At 38.3% G+C, this 17,713-nt stretch overlaps 1 protein-coding gene across 8 annotated transcripts in view; it reads left to right on the top strand.

The window, feature by feature from the left end:
• PAICS (phosphoribosylaminoimidazole carboxylase and phosphoribosylaminoimidazolesuccinocarboxamide synthase) overlaps window positions 1–11,112 on the top strand; it is a 47,491-nt gene extending 36,379 nt beyond the window's left edge. For all 8 annotated transcript variants that reach the window (XM_053217336.1, XM_053217335.1, XM_015068536.3 and 5 more), the window contains 4 exons: window positions 679–762; window positions 2,158–2,338; window positions 3,877–4,035; window positions 9,877–11,112. In XM_053217336.1, coding sequence (XP_053073311.1) covers window positions 679–762; window positions 2,158–2,338; window positions 3,877–4,035; window positions 9,877–10,043 — 591 coding nt within the window. In that variant the 3' untranslated portion in view covers window positions 10,044–11,112. The remainder of the gene's footprint in view (window positions 1–678; window positions 763–2,157; window positions 2,339–3,876; window positions 4,036–9,876) is intronic.
• The last annotated feature ends 6,601 nt before the right edge of the window (window positions 11,113–17,713 follow it).

The following is a 17,713-nucleotide window of genomic DNA, read 5'->3' as shown; positions in this document are numbered from 1 at the left end:
ATGCTTCAGGGGTTTTTTATCCTTTGCAAGATCAGGCTGGGATAGAGGTGAACAGGAAAATGGAAGGAAAGAAAAGGCAATTATTACTCCCTGTGTTAAGAGCCTGAGTTAACTGCTATTTACGTTTAAGGATAAATAAGTCTTAAATTTCTTGTACCCTGAAAAAAAAAATTATAATAGAAACAGTTTACATTTACAAAGCAGATTTCTCATTTATTATGACTGTCACATAGGGTAAGTATATTGTTTGGCTAATTGAAAGCTAAGGTACTGAGATGATGATAGATGTTGTCATAATTATAAGTGGCAGATCTGGAACTCTGTCCCAAGTGTTCTGGATCTTACCAGGTTACATTTCTGCTCTGTCTTAACGAAAAACAAAATAAGGGCAGATGCTGTCTATACTTCATACATAAGAATTATCAGGGCAGTTAACTAAAGTTGCTAGTGTACAAAGCACTTAATGAAACAAAATGAAAATACAAGTATACTTCACTATCTAAACTTTCTCTAGTTTAATTCAAGAAATGAATTTATAGAGCCATACATTTTCAGATACATTCCTTGTTGTTCAGGCTCTTCTTAATCTACCCAAAACGCAAAAATCAAATAATTTTAGTTAGTAAAAATATTACTAATAGAATATTTGTATTCTAAACTTTCTACCCTATTTTCTAGTCATATCGTGACCTCAAAGAAGTAACTCCTGAAGGGCTCCAGATGGTAAAGAAAAATTTTGAGTGGGTTGCAGAAAGAGTAGAGGTAAAACTTTTATAGTAAAGTCATACTGTACTGTGTTTTTCTTTAAGAAAATCTTGCTTCAAAAAGGAAAATAAAAGTGAGAATCTGTAGTTACTTTCTTTTCTCCAGTGGTTTTAAAACAAGGAGCACCTTTAAGAAATGTACACCAGACTCTTCTTAGTGACATACTAAAACCCCTTGCTGTAAAACTGGCCAGTACACTCCCAAATTCTGTTGGGGAATACTAGAATCCTTGTCTCCTCCCTGCCTCTTATATTTCCCACCCACCCCTCTCCACTGCTCCTCAGTGTTCCGTTAGCATGAGTTCCATAAGCAGATTTCAGAATTAGAACTCGATCTGACATTAAAATGTCACTTTAAGATTTATGGTGTTATTATTATAATTACATGGAAATTGTGATTTGTGGTTATCCAACAGTCATAGTTACTTTTAAGTACATCATGTCCATAGAAACATTTGCATTTTGAGTTCTAAGCAACCAACTGAAAAAAGATTTATATCTTTTTTATAGATTATAAATTATTAGCTTAACAAACAGGTCTAGAAACTAGATTGGCTGATTATGCCTTAAAATCTCCATTAAACTGAATATATGAAAAATCTTAGGATGAAGTATTTTATTATATTTTTAATGTTTATTTATCTTAGAGCAAGTGAGCAAGGGGCAGAGAGAGGGAGAGACAGACGGAGAATCCACAGCAGGCACTGAGCTGTCAGCACAGAGCCTGACACAGGGCTCAAACCCATGAACCAAGAGATCATGACATGAGCTGAAGTTGGATGCTTAACTGACTGAGCTACCCAGGCACCCCAGGATGAAATATTTTATATTACAGCTTCCTGAGTATTAATTAGAAGGGTTCAGTATTTATCCTTGCTTTGTATTATAATAGTAGATGTAATTTATCTCATTAAAAATGTTACTCTTTAGGGGCGCCTGGGTGGCTCAGTTGGTTGAGCAGTGGACTTCGGCTCAGGAATGATCTCGCAGTTTGTGAGTTTGAGCCCCGCGTTGGGCTCTGTGCTGACAGCTCAGAGCCTGGAACCTGCTTCATATTTTGTGTCTCCCTCTCTCTCTGACCCTCCCCTGCTCCCACTCTATCCATCTCTCTGTCAAAAATAAACATTAAAAAAATTTTTCTTAAATGTTATTCTTTAGGTCTTAAGTATGAAGACCACTTTTCTTTATATGTAGAGGTTATTTTGGAAAAGAAATCCTCTATCATTTTGTCCTGTTTGTCTCTGTCTTGAATTCGGTCTATTAGGAAAGAAAATATTCCGTCCAGTTGTAATTTTACTATAGCTCTGTAAACTGACTATTCTCATGGTATTCATCTCTATATTTATCCATTTTTGCCATCTTTATTTTGCATGTCCGTGTTTTTCTTTTCTAGTTGCTTCTGAAATCAGAAAGTCAGTGCAGAGTTGTAGTATTAATGGGCTCAACTTCGGATCTGAGTCACTGTGAAAAAATCAAGGCGGCTTGTGGAAAATTTGGCATTCCATGTGAACTTCGGGTAACATCTGCCCATAAAGGACCAGATGAAACTCTGAGAATTAAAGCAGAGTATGAAGGTAAATGTCATACAACTAGAGCATTTCAGGAAGTTCTCCTGATTTTGCTAAAAATTTTATGCTTAGACTAATAATACTGAAGAAGAGCTATGCCATGTATCCAAGGAGAAAAATATGGTAGTCTAGGGTTTCATGATATGCACTTCCAAAGAAGGCACTTAGAAAAGAATGGCTCAAGGAGAAAGATTTGAAAATGCAACATGAGCACACCTAAAACTAATGCAACACTGTGTGCCAACAACGTTCAGTTATTTTTTAAATGTTAAAAATAAGTAAATAAAGGAATAGAGCCCCCTCCTCGAAAAAAGAAAATGCAATATGGAAGGAAAATAAAAGTTAGGTCTTTAACTAATAAGAAGCCCCTCAAGTATTTCTGATATGCTCCAACAGAAAATAGGCCCCATATCAATTTTGGGAGGACTGAAGTTGAAGTAGCAGAGCCTCTCAAGTATTTTTAATGGACAGCCTTTCCTAGGAGGCGGTTAAACATAAAATTAAGGAAGCATTTTAATTTTTTAATTTTTTTTTATTTTTTTAAGTTTATTTATTTATTTTTGAGAGAGACAGAGTGGGCAGGGGAGGGGCAAAGAGAGGGGGAGAGAGAGAATCCCAAGCAGATTCTGCACAGTCAGCGTGGAGCCCGACACAAGGCTCAATCTCACAAATCGTGAGCTAAAACCAGGAGTCGGATACTTAACCGACTGAGCCACCCAGGTGCCCCAAGGAATAATTTTAGAATTTAGTATGTAAAAGAAATGGCTTGATGTGATAGTATTGATCTAGAATAATGGAGTCTCATACACCTGACCAAATGTTTCTAAACTGGGAAAAATGTTGATTTGAGTATACTTTCTCAAGGTAGTTGTTATAGGAGCATAGTTATTCAGTTTTGGGGGCCGGGGGACTGGGATAGTTTCTAGACCTGTTTGTTAAGCTAATGAAAGCCTGAACTCTTTATCCAGAAAAATGTAAATACATAAAATTTTTAGATTTCAGGTTAGGAATCTGTGTTAAGAAACAAAGGAATAACTTATAAATTTATCAGAGAATGAAATGTTGAAGGGATATGTTAGAAAGTATATTGAAGAGACTTAAATATTTGGGTACTATATTACTGAATCTGTCTGCCTTTACTCATGTGCCCCTGAACCTCTAGTCTCTGTTAATGAGGTCTTCCTATACCCTGTTGGTTGAAGGATACCAGGATAGACCCTAGTTGGCGTAATGTCATTCTTTGTTCCAGTGAGCCTAAGCAGCCATAGTAGAAGGGGCCTTTGAGCTATTCCCTCACACACTCTAGTACTCCCTTTATACTATATATCTCAAAGATGGCCAAACCGCTCTCCCTGTTTTGTTACTTGAGATATAATAGGTAGCAGAGTGAAATATATATTTTGAATGTATATGTAATAATAGTGTCTTATTTTGCTTTTTGTGGAGACTGCTAATAAAGGAACTGAAGGAGTTAAGGCACATAGACATTTTGTTTTCACCTATCTTAAAACCTCCTTTCAATTACATGTGTGTAATTTCCCTAGGGGATGGCATTCCTACTGTATTTGTGGCAGTGGCAGGCAGAAGCAATGGTTTAGGACCAGTGATGTCTGGTAACACTGCATACCCAGTGATCAACTGTCCTCCACTCACTCCAGACTGGGGAGCTCAGGATGTGTGGTCTTCTCTTCGACTACCCAGTGGTAAGATGCATTGAATCTTTAAAACTGTTAAAAAATTTGGAACACACAAAATAGTAGAGAGAATAACATAATGAAATCTCATATACCTATTACTCAGCTTCATCATTTAACATCTTGTTACACATGTAGCCCTTCCCTGCTGGATTATTTTCAAGCAGATCTTAGATAACAGCATTTTACACTTAAATATTAAGTATGCTTCTCTAAGCAATAAGAACTTTAGTTTTTAAATCATAATCATGATACCATATTCATAATAAGAAAAATTAGTGATAATTTCTTAAAATCCTCTAATTTTCAGTTAGTGTTCAAGTTTTTCTGATCATCTCATTTGTTTTTACAGTTGATTTGTTCAAATCTGGATCCAACACAGTCCTTACAGTGCATTTAGTTGATCTCTCTCTTAAAGTCTTTTAATCCTCCTCCTTTTTCTCCTTTCATTTATTCTATAGAATATTTAACATTTTGGATTTGGCTAATTACATTTCTGGATGTTTAACATGCTTTTCCGTCCCCTGTATTTTCTATAAACTGGTGGTGAGATCTATAGTTAGATTATGTTCAGGTTTGGTTTTTTTCCCCACAAGAATACATCATTCATGGTATGGAGTTTTTAAGGTAAATGTGATTGTTACTTCTGTAGAGGAAATGAAATTTTATTTCTATAAATTAGGGGCCAGAATAAATAACATATAAGGAAGTTTATCAATTGTCTGATTGAGCAGAATCTCATGAGTAATATATTGTGGTAGTTTTATCATAGTCCAAGATAATGATCTGATCTACAAGTCCTAGGAGTCAGTATTGTTTCAGTAAGAGTTGATTTGCTTGTTACTTAAGCCCCAAACTTTTTCAGAGTTGTGTAAATCTGCTCTTGGTATGTTAAATATGTTAAGTGCTTGAGCCCTCCAACCTGTTCCAGTATGGACTGGCTTCTCTCTAGGCCTACTTGTCCTGCTATTGTCTTTTTTTTTTTTTTTTCCAATATATGAAGTTTATTGTCGAATTGGTTTCCATACAACACCTAGTGCTCATCCCAAAATGTGCCCTCCTCAATACCCATCACCCACCCTCCCCTCCCTCCCACCCCCCATCAACCCTCAGTTTGTTCTCAGTTTTTAAGAGTCTCTTATGCTTTGGCTCTCTTCCACTCTAACCTCTTTTTTTTTTTTCCTTCCCCTCCCCCATGGGTTTCTGTGAAGTTTCTCAGGATCCACATAAGAGTGAAACCATATGGTATCTGTCTTTCTCTGTATGGCTTATTTCACTTAGCATAACACTCTCCAGTTCCATCCACGTTGCTACAAAGGGCCATATTTCATTCTTTCTCATTGCCACGTAGTACTCCATTGTGTATATAAACCACAATTTCTTTATCCATTCATCAGTTGATGGACATTTAGGCTCTTTCCATAATTTGGCTATTGTTGAGAGTGCTGCTATAAACATTGGGGTACAAGTGCCCCTATGCATCAGTACTCCTGTATTGGGTAAATTCCTAGCAGTGCTATTGCTGGGTCATAGGGTAGGTCTATTTTTAATTTTCTGAGGAACCTCCACACTGTTTTCCAGAGTGGCTGCACCAGTTTGCATTCCCACCAACAGTGCAAGAGGGTTCCCGTTTCTCCACATCTTCTCCAGCATCTATAGTCTCCTGATTTGTTCATTTTGGCCACTCTGACTGGCGTGAGGTGATATCTGAGTGTGGTTTTGATTTGTATTTCCCTGATGAGGAGCAATGTTGAGCATCTTCTCATGTGCCTGTTGGCCATCTGGATATCTTCTTTAGAGAAGTGTCTATTCATGTTTTCTGCCCATTTCTTCAGTGGGTTATTTGTTTTTTGGGTGTGGAGTTTGGTTAGCTCTTTACAGATTTTGGATATTAGCCCTTTGTCCGATATGTCATTTGCAAATATTTTTTCCCATTCCGTTGGTTGCCTTTTAGTTTTGTTGGTTGTTTCCTTTGCTGTGCAGAAGCTTTTTCTCTTCCTAAGGTCCCAGTAGTTCATTTTTGCTTTTAATTCCCTTGCCTTTGGGGATGTGTCAAGTAAGAAATTGCTACGGCTGAGGTCAGAGAGGTCTTTTCCTGCTTTCTCCTCTAGGGTTTTGATGGTTTCCTGTCTCACATTCAGGTTTCCTGTCTCACATCCTTTATCCATTTTGAGTTTATTTTTGTGAATGGTGTGAGAAAGTGGTCTAGTTTCAATCTTCTGCATGTTGCTGTCCAGTTCTCCCAGCACCATTTGTTAAAGAGACTGTCTTTTTTCCATTGGATATTCTTTCCTGCTTTATCAAAGATTAGTTGGCCATACGATTGTGGGTCTCGTTCTGGGGTTTCTATTCTATTCCATTGGTCTATGTGTCTGTTTTTCTGCCACCTGCTATGGTCTTAGGATCTCTCTTTACCTGGACATGCATTTTGCCTTTCTCTAGTCTTAGATCTTCTGTTTCCTAGGTCATGTGTCTTCCCCTTTCTCTGTTTACTCCTAATTTGTCAGAGAGCATTCTTAGTTAACTCCCTGAGGAAGGAGTACAGTTGGTAAACTTTTTTGACACCCCATATCTATAACATATGTTTTAGCATAGCCTCATACTCCACAATTTAGTAATGGAATCCGGGGTTGAAAATTATTTTCCTTCAGAATTTTGAAAACATTACTCCATTGTCTTATATAGAGTTATTGAGAACTCTGGCACCTTTCCACCATTCCAATTCTAAGTTGTTTATGAATTTGGTTTTTTAAGTTTTGCAAAGGTGTGTCTTGAGTATTTTCATCTTGGGCTTTCAGTGGGCTCTTTTAATCTGAAATGCTGAGGGGCACCTGGGTGGCTCAGGCAGTTAAGCGTCCGACTTTGGCTCAGCTCACGATTTCACAGCTTGTGAGTTCGAGCCTGGCGTCGGGCTCTATGCTGATGGCTCAGAGCCTGGAGCCTGCTTCAGATTCTGTGTCTCCCTCTCTCTGCCCCTTCCCCAGCTCACACTATGTCTCTGTCTCTCTCTCTCTCTCTCAAAAATAAACATTAAGAAAGAAAATCTGGAATGCTGATTCTTTAGTCTGGGAAATTTTCTTCAATTAACTAATAATTTCCTTCCCCCTCCATTTTCCCTCTTTTCTCATTTTTGGATTTATTACTCACATTTGAACTATTCTGATTTCTAGTTTTTCTGTCTCTTATTGCTGTACTTCCTGGAATATTCCCTTAACTTTATATTCCAGCCCTTCTATTGAGTTTTTCATTCTAGATACGGAATTTTTAATTTCTTAGAGCTGTTTTTTGTTCTTTGGTCTTCCCCCTCCCCCATCCTTTTTTTTTTAATCTTTGCAATAACATTTTTTATCTCTCTTAAATTATTATAGTTTCTTTCACATTAGTTCCTTTTCTCACCTATCTGGTGTCTGGTAATCCTTGGCTGTAGAGTGCAGCGTTATAAAAGACCAGTGGGAAGGTCTGTGCAAGTGGATGGCACTTGTCAAAAGTGGGTTCCACTGTGGGGTGATCTGGAAGGGTTGTCTTTGAATAACCCCTCACATCAGTGTCACTTCATCTTTTCTCATGTGTGACCAGAATTACCCAAAGAATCTTTCTATTCTCAGTCTCCTCTACCTGGAGGAATAAACCTTGCTGCCAGCATTCTGGAATTTGATGATTTTAACATGTATATAAACTAAATTCCCTGTTTTCACTGTAGCATTTCTTGCCTCAATTGTACCTGGTGCCCTCCAGTCCACAGAAGTCTGGACCAAAGTCTGTTTTACCTTCAGAAAAATTAAAGATTCCACTATGGTGCTGAAGGGGCAATTGCTCATGTACATTAAATGGGGCAAGGGATCTAATGGCCTGCTTCTCGACTTTCAGCCAGTCGGCGGCGGGGGGGGGGGGGGGGGGGGGGGAGGGGGGCTCATTTTTCACCTCCACTTCTCCCTTCAGAGGTATCTGGTGCTACTAATTCTACAGCCTTTGCATGGGTTTTTTAATGTTGGTCACATTGCTTTTCCTTTTTCCCTGCTTCCAGTTTGGGATAAAATTTTCCTATTTTACTAAGTTAGTTACCACTCCGTTTCCTTTTCAGCTGGCCAAATGTTATTGCTGTATCTCCCTGTTCTTATATGTTTATGTCTATTTTCTTTATTTCCTTTACTGCTGTTTTTATTTTTAATTTTTTTAAAGCTTTGGCAGATCATTTTTAGTTAATTCAATATAAAAAATAGGATGCCATTAATAATACTTTTACAGCTGGACATGTTTGGTCTATAGTCAGTACACATGTATTGAAAAAACCTTTTAGTGTAACATTCAGCTATTTACTGCTGTTTTTATACAGTTTTGCGGATATACTTTGTGATTAGCCCATCTTTAGATCTTTAGCTAGATATCTGATTGTATCAGCTACTCTAGTGAAAAATTTAGTATGGCTATAAATGAAAGTCTAACTAAATTTATGCTAGGGAATAGTATAGGCATTATCAAGGGAGTTTAGTAAAGGGGAAATGTGACAAGCAAAACTTTGGCAGTTTTTATCTAGTACTGTCCAAGGAGAGAGAGGGAATCCGAAGATTTGTGCATTTTGATCAGTAGAATTGGGGATAATCTTTTGGGGAAAAGTTTTACAGTGGCCTTTGTAAAATCCTGAAAACTCTATTTCTCTTTCTCTTATGGCATGCTCACTAGACAACCTAATTTTTGGTAGTTAAGCTTTCCTGATATCAGAAAGGGAGTCCTGAGCAATAGGCACAGGTATTTCAGACTCGAGTAGAACCCTGTGCCTAGAATACTGCTACTACTAACAGTTGACATTCATTGAGTACCAGATGCCAGGCACTGCTTCAAGCACTTTATCTGTATTCACTTGTTGAATCCTCACATAAGGTAACCACTAGTTACCATTCCCATCTTAATAGATAAGGACACTAAAATTAATGTGACAGCTGTCACATAGTAAGTGATGGAGCTACACAAATTGGTTTATTAATACAAACTAATAAATTGTGTGATTTATACTTTATTCTTACTGGGGTCAGTGGAAGTCAAAGAGCCTGATGAATTCCAAGAATATTAGGGAATGGAGCTTTGGGATCTATAAGCTAGTTAGTACTTAACTTGAGTGACACAGAGGTAATAGTACCACCCCAAGAAACTTTGCCTGAGCAAACATTTGCCCCCCACAAGGAAGTTACTTTCTTACTATACTGTCTTTTAGATCTTGTTAATATTGAATTTACTTATAACCTGATATTTGGTAAAATTATTCTTTGTTTGGACTTGTTATTGCTTAAAGATTTAGGATGGTTCAATTGCAAAGACAAAAGTAGCAGCTAGAAAATTATCAAAAAGATTAACACACTTCAAGTTTGTCTAAGAACAGGTGCTTCTGTCTACTTGATCTTTGTTTTATTTCTATTGTCTTTCACCAGGGATTTAAAAGTTTATTGTATGTGAAAAGAACTTTCGAAAAGGTGAATTTCTTTATAGTTGGATTCAGTGAAAGAGTGATAGACACTGTATATAAAATAGCTTTTCATGGTACAGAATTATTATCCTCTTATAATCTACTTTACCACTCTAGTAGTAGAGATAGAAACTCCTCCTGCAGATCCTACTTTAGACAAGGATGATACAGTAGCTTTTTATGGTCTTTGGTTAACAGGACTTCTCTGAGTGTAAAATAGTTTACTAGGGGGGCCTGGTTGGTTCAATTGGTAGAACATGTGACTCATGATCTCAGGGTCGTGAGTTTGAGTCCCGTGTTGGGTGTAGAGATTACTCTAAAAAAATAGTTTACTAATGGTGTTTTCATTATTGACAGCTCAATTTTCTGTCTTTTCCGTTTTGAACCATTAGGTCTTGGCTGTTCAACCATACTGTCCCCAGAAGGATCAGCTCAGTTTGCTGCTCAGATATTTGGATTAAACAACCATTTGGTATGGGCCAAACTGCGAGCAAATATATTGAACACATGGATTTCCTTGAAACAGGCTGACAAGAAAATCCGAGAGGGCAATTTATAAGAACATCATTGTTTTGGGGTTTTTTTTTGTTTGTTTGTTTGCTTTTAGGAGAAAAACTACATTTCTTCTTTAGCTTCAGAAAAAAAAAAATCAAAATTTTTTAAATCAGAGAAAACAATTTACTAGTGAATAAATGCTTTTCTAGATTCATGGGTTAGTAGACTATATGGACATAATTATTAGCATTTCTTTAGAGGAAGTGAAATTACTGTAAGAATACTTTTAAAATCTCTTTAGCTATTGTATGGTCATTGTTAGGTAGATAACAATCAGATATATTTCTTAAATGCTGATAATGTCCTATTGTCGAGCTCTAAAGTTACTACTTGACCTTCTGAATCTCAACCCATAAGTTTTAGAAAGTTAAAATGCCTGTATCTTAGAATGATAAGAGAAAAATATAGTCAGTCCTCTTTTACATTATGATCTTTATAAAATCCTAAGGGCATGTTGTTTTATTTGCAGTCAGTATCTCAGAATAGATGTGTATTTAGCTGTAGACAGAGATGCTGCTTTGTTTTGTTTTTGCTTGTTTTCTTAAGTTGAGATGGGTGTTAGGGGTAGGAAAGACTAAGTAGGATAAAGGGATACTGTGGAAGCCATGGAAAGGGGACTTTTCTGAGAACTTTTCTGCTGGGTGTTAGGGCAATTCCCCATGGAAAAAAAAAGTATAGTGTGAATCACCTTTGCCATTCCAAATGAAAGATTTACTTAGCTATTATGGGTGCCTCTGTGATCCTAAAATTCTTTTAATTCTGATAATACATGTTTTAGCCAAACTAACAATCCTCAGCCTAATGTCATTTTTGAAAACTGGAATCTCCTAGTTGATAACCATTAAGTAGTTTCTTTCTTACCACAGAAGTCTGAGCAGGGTACCCAGTGAGATTCACCTCTAAGAGAGCAGTTGTTACTGAGAGGTGTTATAGTTCATCATCAATCTGTAAGCCATATTTGGAAGTCACTGTTAGGTTGTGCAGTCCTGAGTACTTTTTATAGATCACTAAACTTTAATCTGAATATCCATGAACTCCTAAAACTTCCAGGTAAAATTTTACATATATGTTCACATTTATAAAAATGGGGCAACCATAGTTTTTATCCAAAAGACCTGCATCCTCAAAAATGTTAAGAATCTCTCAGATGCCTGGCTGGCTTAGTTCGTTAGCCTCCGACTCTTGATTTCAGCTTGGGACATGAAGTCAGTCATGAGATTGAGCCCTGCATCAGGCTCAACCCTGGGAGGGGGCCTGCTTAAGATTCTCTTACTCTGCCCCTCCCCCACTCATTTTCCATCTTCCTTCCCTCCCTCCTTCCTTCCTTCTTTCTCGCTCTCAAAATAAACTTTCTTTAAAAATATTGATCTCTGGGGCTCCTGGGTGGCGTAGTCGGTTAAGCGTCCGACTTCAGCCAGGTCACGATCTCGCGGTCCGTGAGTTCGAGCCCCACGTCAGGCTCTGGGCTGATGGCTCGGAGCCTGGAGCCTGTTTCTGATTCTGTGTCTCCCTCTCTCTCTCTGCCCCTCCCCCGTTCATGCTCTGTCTCTCTCTGTCCCAAAAATAAATAAACGTTGAAAAAAAAAATATTGATCTCTGCTACAGATCAAATCTGGATAAGACCCCTGCAACTGGCTTATACTGTCTATACCTTTTCACCTCCCTCTCAGCTGTTAACAAGCTATCATCTCATATCATTTCTTTTACCTGGTCTCTGTGGGGCAGGGTATGATTAACCTAAACCACTTCTTTCTTGACTAGACACCAAGATACTCCAACCTCAATCCTGAAGTTTTTCTTACATTATTCTTTCCCCTTAAGTATTTATGTTTCCTACACAGTCTCTCCATTATTTATAAGTAATCATTGGAGTAACTCCTTAAGCTAAAACCAGTATTACTGATTGCTGGCGCTGTGTTTGTAGTCTTGTATTTCTGTCTGAATGCTTTAAACTTAATTCATCTTCTACCCAGCCTGTTAACTCTGGCTACACTCACTGCTCCAAATCAGAAGTGTTATTTCATACTTGATGCTTTTCTCTTACATTCACATCTCACTTATTACCAAGTTTTTAATTAACCCTGTTTACCCATCATCTGTACAAAAGCTTCAAGTGGAGGTCAAATTCTGCATTATTAGGCTGATCTAGAAGGTCTCCATTCTCAGTGTTTTGAAGTTGTCTAGGACTTACAACATAAATTTACAATCTCTTTTGCAGTTTAGATTCCTTTGAAAATGAATGCCACTGACTCTGCCCGTAGAGATTGCACACACAATTTACCAACAGATTTCATTGGTTTTTGGTGTTCCCTTGAAGCCTATCCATGGTCTGTAGTTTAAGAATTACTAATGAAACTCATCAAGGGAACTCGCTTTCCATAATTTTTCAACTGTCACTTAATCTATGAGATTAAAAACCTTAATCTTTAATCTCTAAGAACCTTAAATTCTTAGAATGAGCTATTAAAATCTATTCTGTTACTAAAATTTGTTAGTTACTAGAGCTTCATCTTCACGCTCTGTGAAACCTTTCCAAATCCCTTCTAGCTACAATGGCTACAAGTAGTTCTTTGTTGGGTTGGAAGCTCCAATAGAGGAGAGGATAGAATCTTACACTTTATTTCCTTCCTCACATTGCCATGTGCTATACCTGTCTGCTAGAGATGGGAGAATTATAAAAACCATGTTCTGCTTCATTCTTTTATGTTCACAAGGACAATTAAAAAGATACAATTTCAACATCTTTAAACTTTGGCTTTGTTGCTTCTGAATAGTCATTGGCTGTAGTTTCAACTCTTCTATCCCTACCTAGCAAAAACTTCACCTGTTTTTGTGTAGTACATGAAAAAAAATTCAAATGTTTAGACTAGTGGATAGAACTGACCTTTTTTTTTAACTTTTATTTGGTAAAGAGATAGCAAGCAGTGGAGGGACACAGATAGAGGGAGACAGAATCCCAAGCAGGCTCCGCAAGGCTCCAGCACAGAGCCCAGTGTGCAGCTTGAACTCAGGAACTGCAAGATCATGACCTGAGCTGAAGTCAAGCGTCAGGTGCTTAACCAACTGAGCCACGCAGGTGCCCAGGACTGACCATTTTTAATGGTCATTATCCACTTCACTACTAGCTTCATAGAATATATATATATATCTTCGGTAGTGTTGTTACATTAGTACTAAAGTTCTTGAAAGTATTTTTAACTGTTACATAAATTAACTTACACAAATTTACCTGGTTTGCCATCTTTAGGTGTTTGTACTTTCTGTGGGCTTGTAGGTAAACATAAAAAGAAGAAAAATTTCTCCAAGTCATGTAGTACTTAAACTTTGTATCATAAAATCATGTTATAGTTGCTGTTGCTTTAATGCCTTCTGAAATGAAAACACTGTAGCCAAATAAAAGACAAAGATAAGTTCTTGTGTGAAGCTTTATTAATTCATCTATTCATGAAATACATGTTTTGCCTGGTTTAATTCTAAGCCCTAGGAAAGCAGCAGTAAATAGAAACAAGACTCCCACTGTCACAGAAATCTTATGGGACTACAAACCATGAAAGATCTATCAGGTAGCCTTAGGAAAGTATAAGTGCATATGAAGACTAACCAAGGTGATAGGACAGTGCTGGGAATAAGAGGAAGGCTCTTCTGAGTAGAACAGAGCAATGATGTACAAGAGCAAGTCATGCAAAAAGGTGGGGAAAATCACTTACTAAACAGGAAGTAAAACAGCTTGGCCTTTTTGACCACCTGCAAACACATGCCACTGTTGCTGGAGCTCTGGTGAGCAAAGGTAAGAATGGAAGATGATTGTAAGCAAAGGCTAGATCACTTGGGGCCTGCACGCCACATTGAAGTGTGAAAGGAAAAAACACTGGAAGGTTTGAGCAGGGGCATAACATGACATTTAACATGTTTTTAAAGTTCTCTGGCTAGTGTGTGGATAAGCAAGTTAAGGGACTATTTATTATCCAGGTGAGGGATGATGTGACCTTCAGTAAATTAAATGTTAACGCCTCAACTCCTTCAAATGTAAAATGAGACTAATACTACCTCCCTCATACTGTTAACAGAATTAAATGAGTCAACATATGTAAAGTATATCCTGACACATGAATATGTAACATTCCTTTGGCATATTGTAGATGAGTGAAACAAATTCACCATGAAAATTACCTTGAATTTAATATTCTGTTCAGCTGATTTCATTTCTAAAAATAGGGAAAAGGGCAGGGAATTAGCATAATAATGTGGCTTATCCACAGTCCATCTTCAGCCCAGCAGTTCTTGGGAAGCCGGTGAAAATGTTTTAATGGCACTTTTTTTGCATTTAACTCACCACAACCTCAAATTACTTGGCATGGAGTTGTTCATCTAGCATTGTGGTACAGTGAAAATAGAATGGAAATAAAAGGATTTTCTTGGGCACATCACTTTGAGCTTCACTTCTCATTTGTAAAGTCGGGCTAAAATCTTTTCTGCCTACTTCACAGAGTAGATCAAATGACAAGATACTGTATATGGAAGTTGCTCAGGAATCACAAATGGCTAAATCCATTAGTGCAAAAATAAGGTTTTGAGTACTGATTATGTGCAAGATCCTGGAGATGCAACAATGAACAAGATCCATTTTCTGCCCTCAATCTTGGGGTCTTCCAAGGACAATTTCAAAGCACTACATCATCTTAACCTGGAGGAAAGGAGCAGAGATTCTGAGCACACAAAGGAGGAGGGGATTTAAAGAACAAGTATATGTTGTGAGTGAAAAGGAAGGACTCTTAGGAAGGATTCTTAACTCCCCACACTATTCTTAATCCCTCTTAACTTTCTTCATTAAATTGATTACCACTGGACATTGTATATATCTCTCCCAATTAGAAAATACATTCCATGAGTACACTGGATTGTCTTTTTGTTGTTAATTGTATACCTAGCCAACTAGTAGCAGAATGCCAAATACCAGCACATATGAAGCATTCAGTATATTTGAAATGGATAAATGTGCAAATTCCCATAGGTATGGCAACCTGGAACTACACATAACCAAATGTTAGAGGAGTGTAACATGCAAGGGGACTAGGGAGTAACAGAAGACCTATGTGGGTTGGGTAGGTAGCAAGCTGTATTATAAAGGACCTTCCTTACATGATAGGCTTTTGGATTTCATCCTGAGGGTAGGAGAATGGCATCACATAAATGCTTTAAAATATCACTCTGGTTTGGAAGACTTGTCTCAAAAATGGCAGACAAAATCCATATATTTATATCCTGTTTGCCATGAAACCCCATTAAAATTACAAAAGAAACAGAAACCTAGGAATTCATAGAATTCTGAGGAACTTCTGGAAGCTACCTAGTATATGACATCAGACTGATGCAGAAACCAAAATTGTGAATCCTTTTGTAAAGTCAATGTTCTAAGAAGTTAGAGAATCACCCCTAAGGCACCAAAGGTTCTTAACCTTTGGTGGGTGGGGCTGTTGTATAAAAAACACCTTTGGAGACTCTGATGAGAGCTACAAAACCTTTTCTCAGAAAAGTTGACACAAAATCTTGGGCATATCAAATGTCATCTGAAACTCGCCTAACCCCATGAAATCTAGGCATAATTAGCTTAAAATCTGTTACGGTTCCACAGTCACTGAAAGTCCACAACTCTTTCCATGATTTTTACTAATTTACAAAGACTATATCCTCCTGAACTAGTTCACTAAACCAACAGTGCTGCTTTTACATTGTGCTATATTGACCAGACATGAAATGTGCCAAATACCAATGGACACAACCATGAGCTGGACATACTTTCTGCCCTGAAGGAACTCAGATTAGGGGTTAACATAAGCAAAAACTCATTCAGTTAAAAAAGTTGAGTACCAACTATGTGCCAGGCAGTGTGCTAGAGCCTAAGGATACTTCAGTGAATAAGGGTAAATAGGGCCCCTGGCCTCATGGAAATGACAGTCTATCTATATAAAGAGATAGGCCTTAGATGATGAGTGTTCAGAAGCAAAGAGCTACATTAGAGAGTAATGAGGAATGTTGCCTAGTCTGCAAGGTCAAAGAAGTAACTTAAAAAAAATTTTTTTTTTTTTATTTTTTTTAACATTTATTTTCTGAAAGAGCATGAGCGGGGGAGGGGGCAGGGAGAGCGAGCGAGACACAGCATCCAAAGCAGACTCCAGGCTCTGAGTTGTCAGCACAGAGTCCAATGTGTGGAATCCACAAATGCGAGATCATGACCTGAGCAAAGTCAGACGCTTAACCGACTGAGCCACCCAGGAGGCCCTTAATTTTTTTTTTAGTATTTATTTTTGGGAGATAGAACACGAGCAGGGGAGGGGGGAGAGAGAGAGAGAGAGAGAGAGGGAGAGAGAGAGAATATCTGGTGCAGGCTCCAGGCTCCGAGCTGTCAGCACAGAGCCAAAGTGGGGCTTGAACTCATGAACCACAAGATCATGCCCTGAGCCAAAGTCGGATGCCTAGCCAAGTGAGCCACCCAAGCGCCCCTATTTTTTTTTTTTAATGTTAATTTATTTTTGAAAGAGACAGAGTGTAAGCAGGGGAGGGACAGAGCGAAGAGGAGATGCAGAATTCCAAGCAGATCCCAGGCTCACAGCTGTCAGCACAGAGCCCACAGAGCCCAATGCAGGGCTTGAACTCAGGGACTGTGAGATCATAACCTGAGCCAAAGTGCCACGTTTTACCAATTGGGTCCCCCAGGCGCCCCAAAGAAGTAACTTTTTTTTAACCTGGAACCAGGATACAGAAATATTGAAAGATGAAAACAGAATGACGAGAAAGAGAAGAGACGTGAAGTGGCAGAAGTTAGTAGGATTTTGACAACACTTGAGTCTGCAGCGGTGTTCAATACACTGTCCTGTCATTCTCAAGAGTATTCAATAGGTACTCTGTTCTGACATTCAAACACATCCTGGTATTTAAGTTCTTACAAAAACTCTAAACTTGTCTATATCTATGTATTACTTGAGGTGCATGAAGTATCTTTTATCCCTAGAAAAATGTTTTCCTTATCTTACAGTCAGGAAAACTGGGACTCATACATAACTTGTTCACAAGCATCTATAGTGAGTCGCAGAGCCAGGAACTCAATCTAGGCATTCTCACCCCAAAACACATTATCCTTTGGCCTTATTGCCGACTGTTCCTGAACTGGAGCCCAAAGGGCAGCCAAAAGGTTTTCATCAAACGTGCTTCGTACTTGGAAGTTTTTTTTTTTTTTTTCTTTTGTGCCTTTCCTTATATTCGCTTCTCTGCCAGACCTCTACCCAGACCCAACCCCAGGTTTTCCTAATCTTTCAAGATCCTTTTTAAGTACAATTCCTTTATGAAATATTATCCAGCAGCAAAGAGAACCGTCTCTCTCCCCCTCTCCTTCAAAAGACTTCCTATGGTTTCTAGCTAGTATATTACCACCCTACAGACCTTTTATTTATCTTCCGTAGGCCGTCACTCAGCTCCGCCTCGTGGGACCAGGGTGCTGCTTCGCCGGCAGCGGTAGCCCCGGAACCGCGGACTGCTTTGAACCAAAACTGTTTGGTGAACCCGTTCTGAACCCACTTCCGTGGTCCGACCCTAGTTCCTTCAGACCGGTTTCAGGTAAGGTGCATCGACTGTATCCAGGCAAATTCCTATAAGATCGCGGCCTCCGAAGCTGACTCA

Source organism: Acinonyx jubatus, chromosome B1 (assembly GCF_027475565.1).
Source record: "Acinonyx jubatus isolate Ajub_Pintada_27869175 chromosome B1, VMU_Ajub_asm_v1.0, whole genome shotgun sequence".
Classification (NCBI taxonomy): domain Eukaryota; kingdom Metazoa; phylum Chordata; class Mammalia; order Carnivora; family Felidae; genus Acinonyx; species Acinonyx jubatus.
The sequence above is the reverse complement of the archived record's forward strand: the minus strand, read 5'-3'. Positions and strand labels throughout refer to the sequence as shown.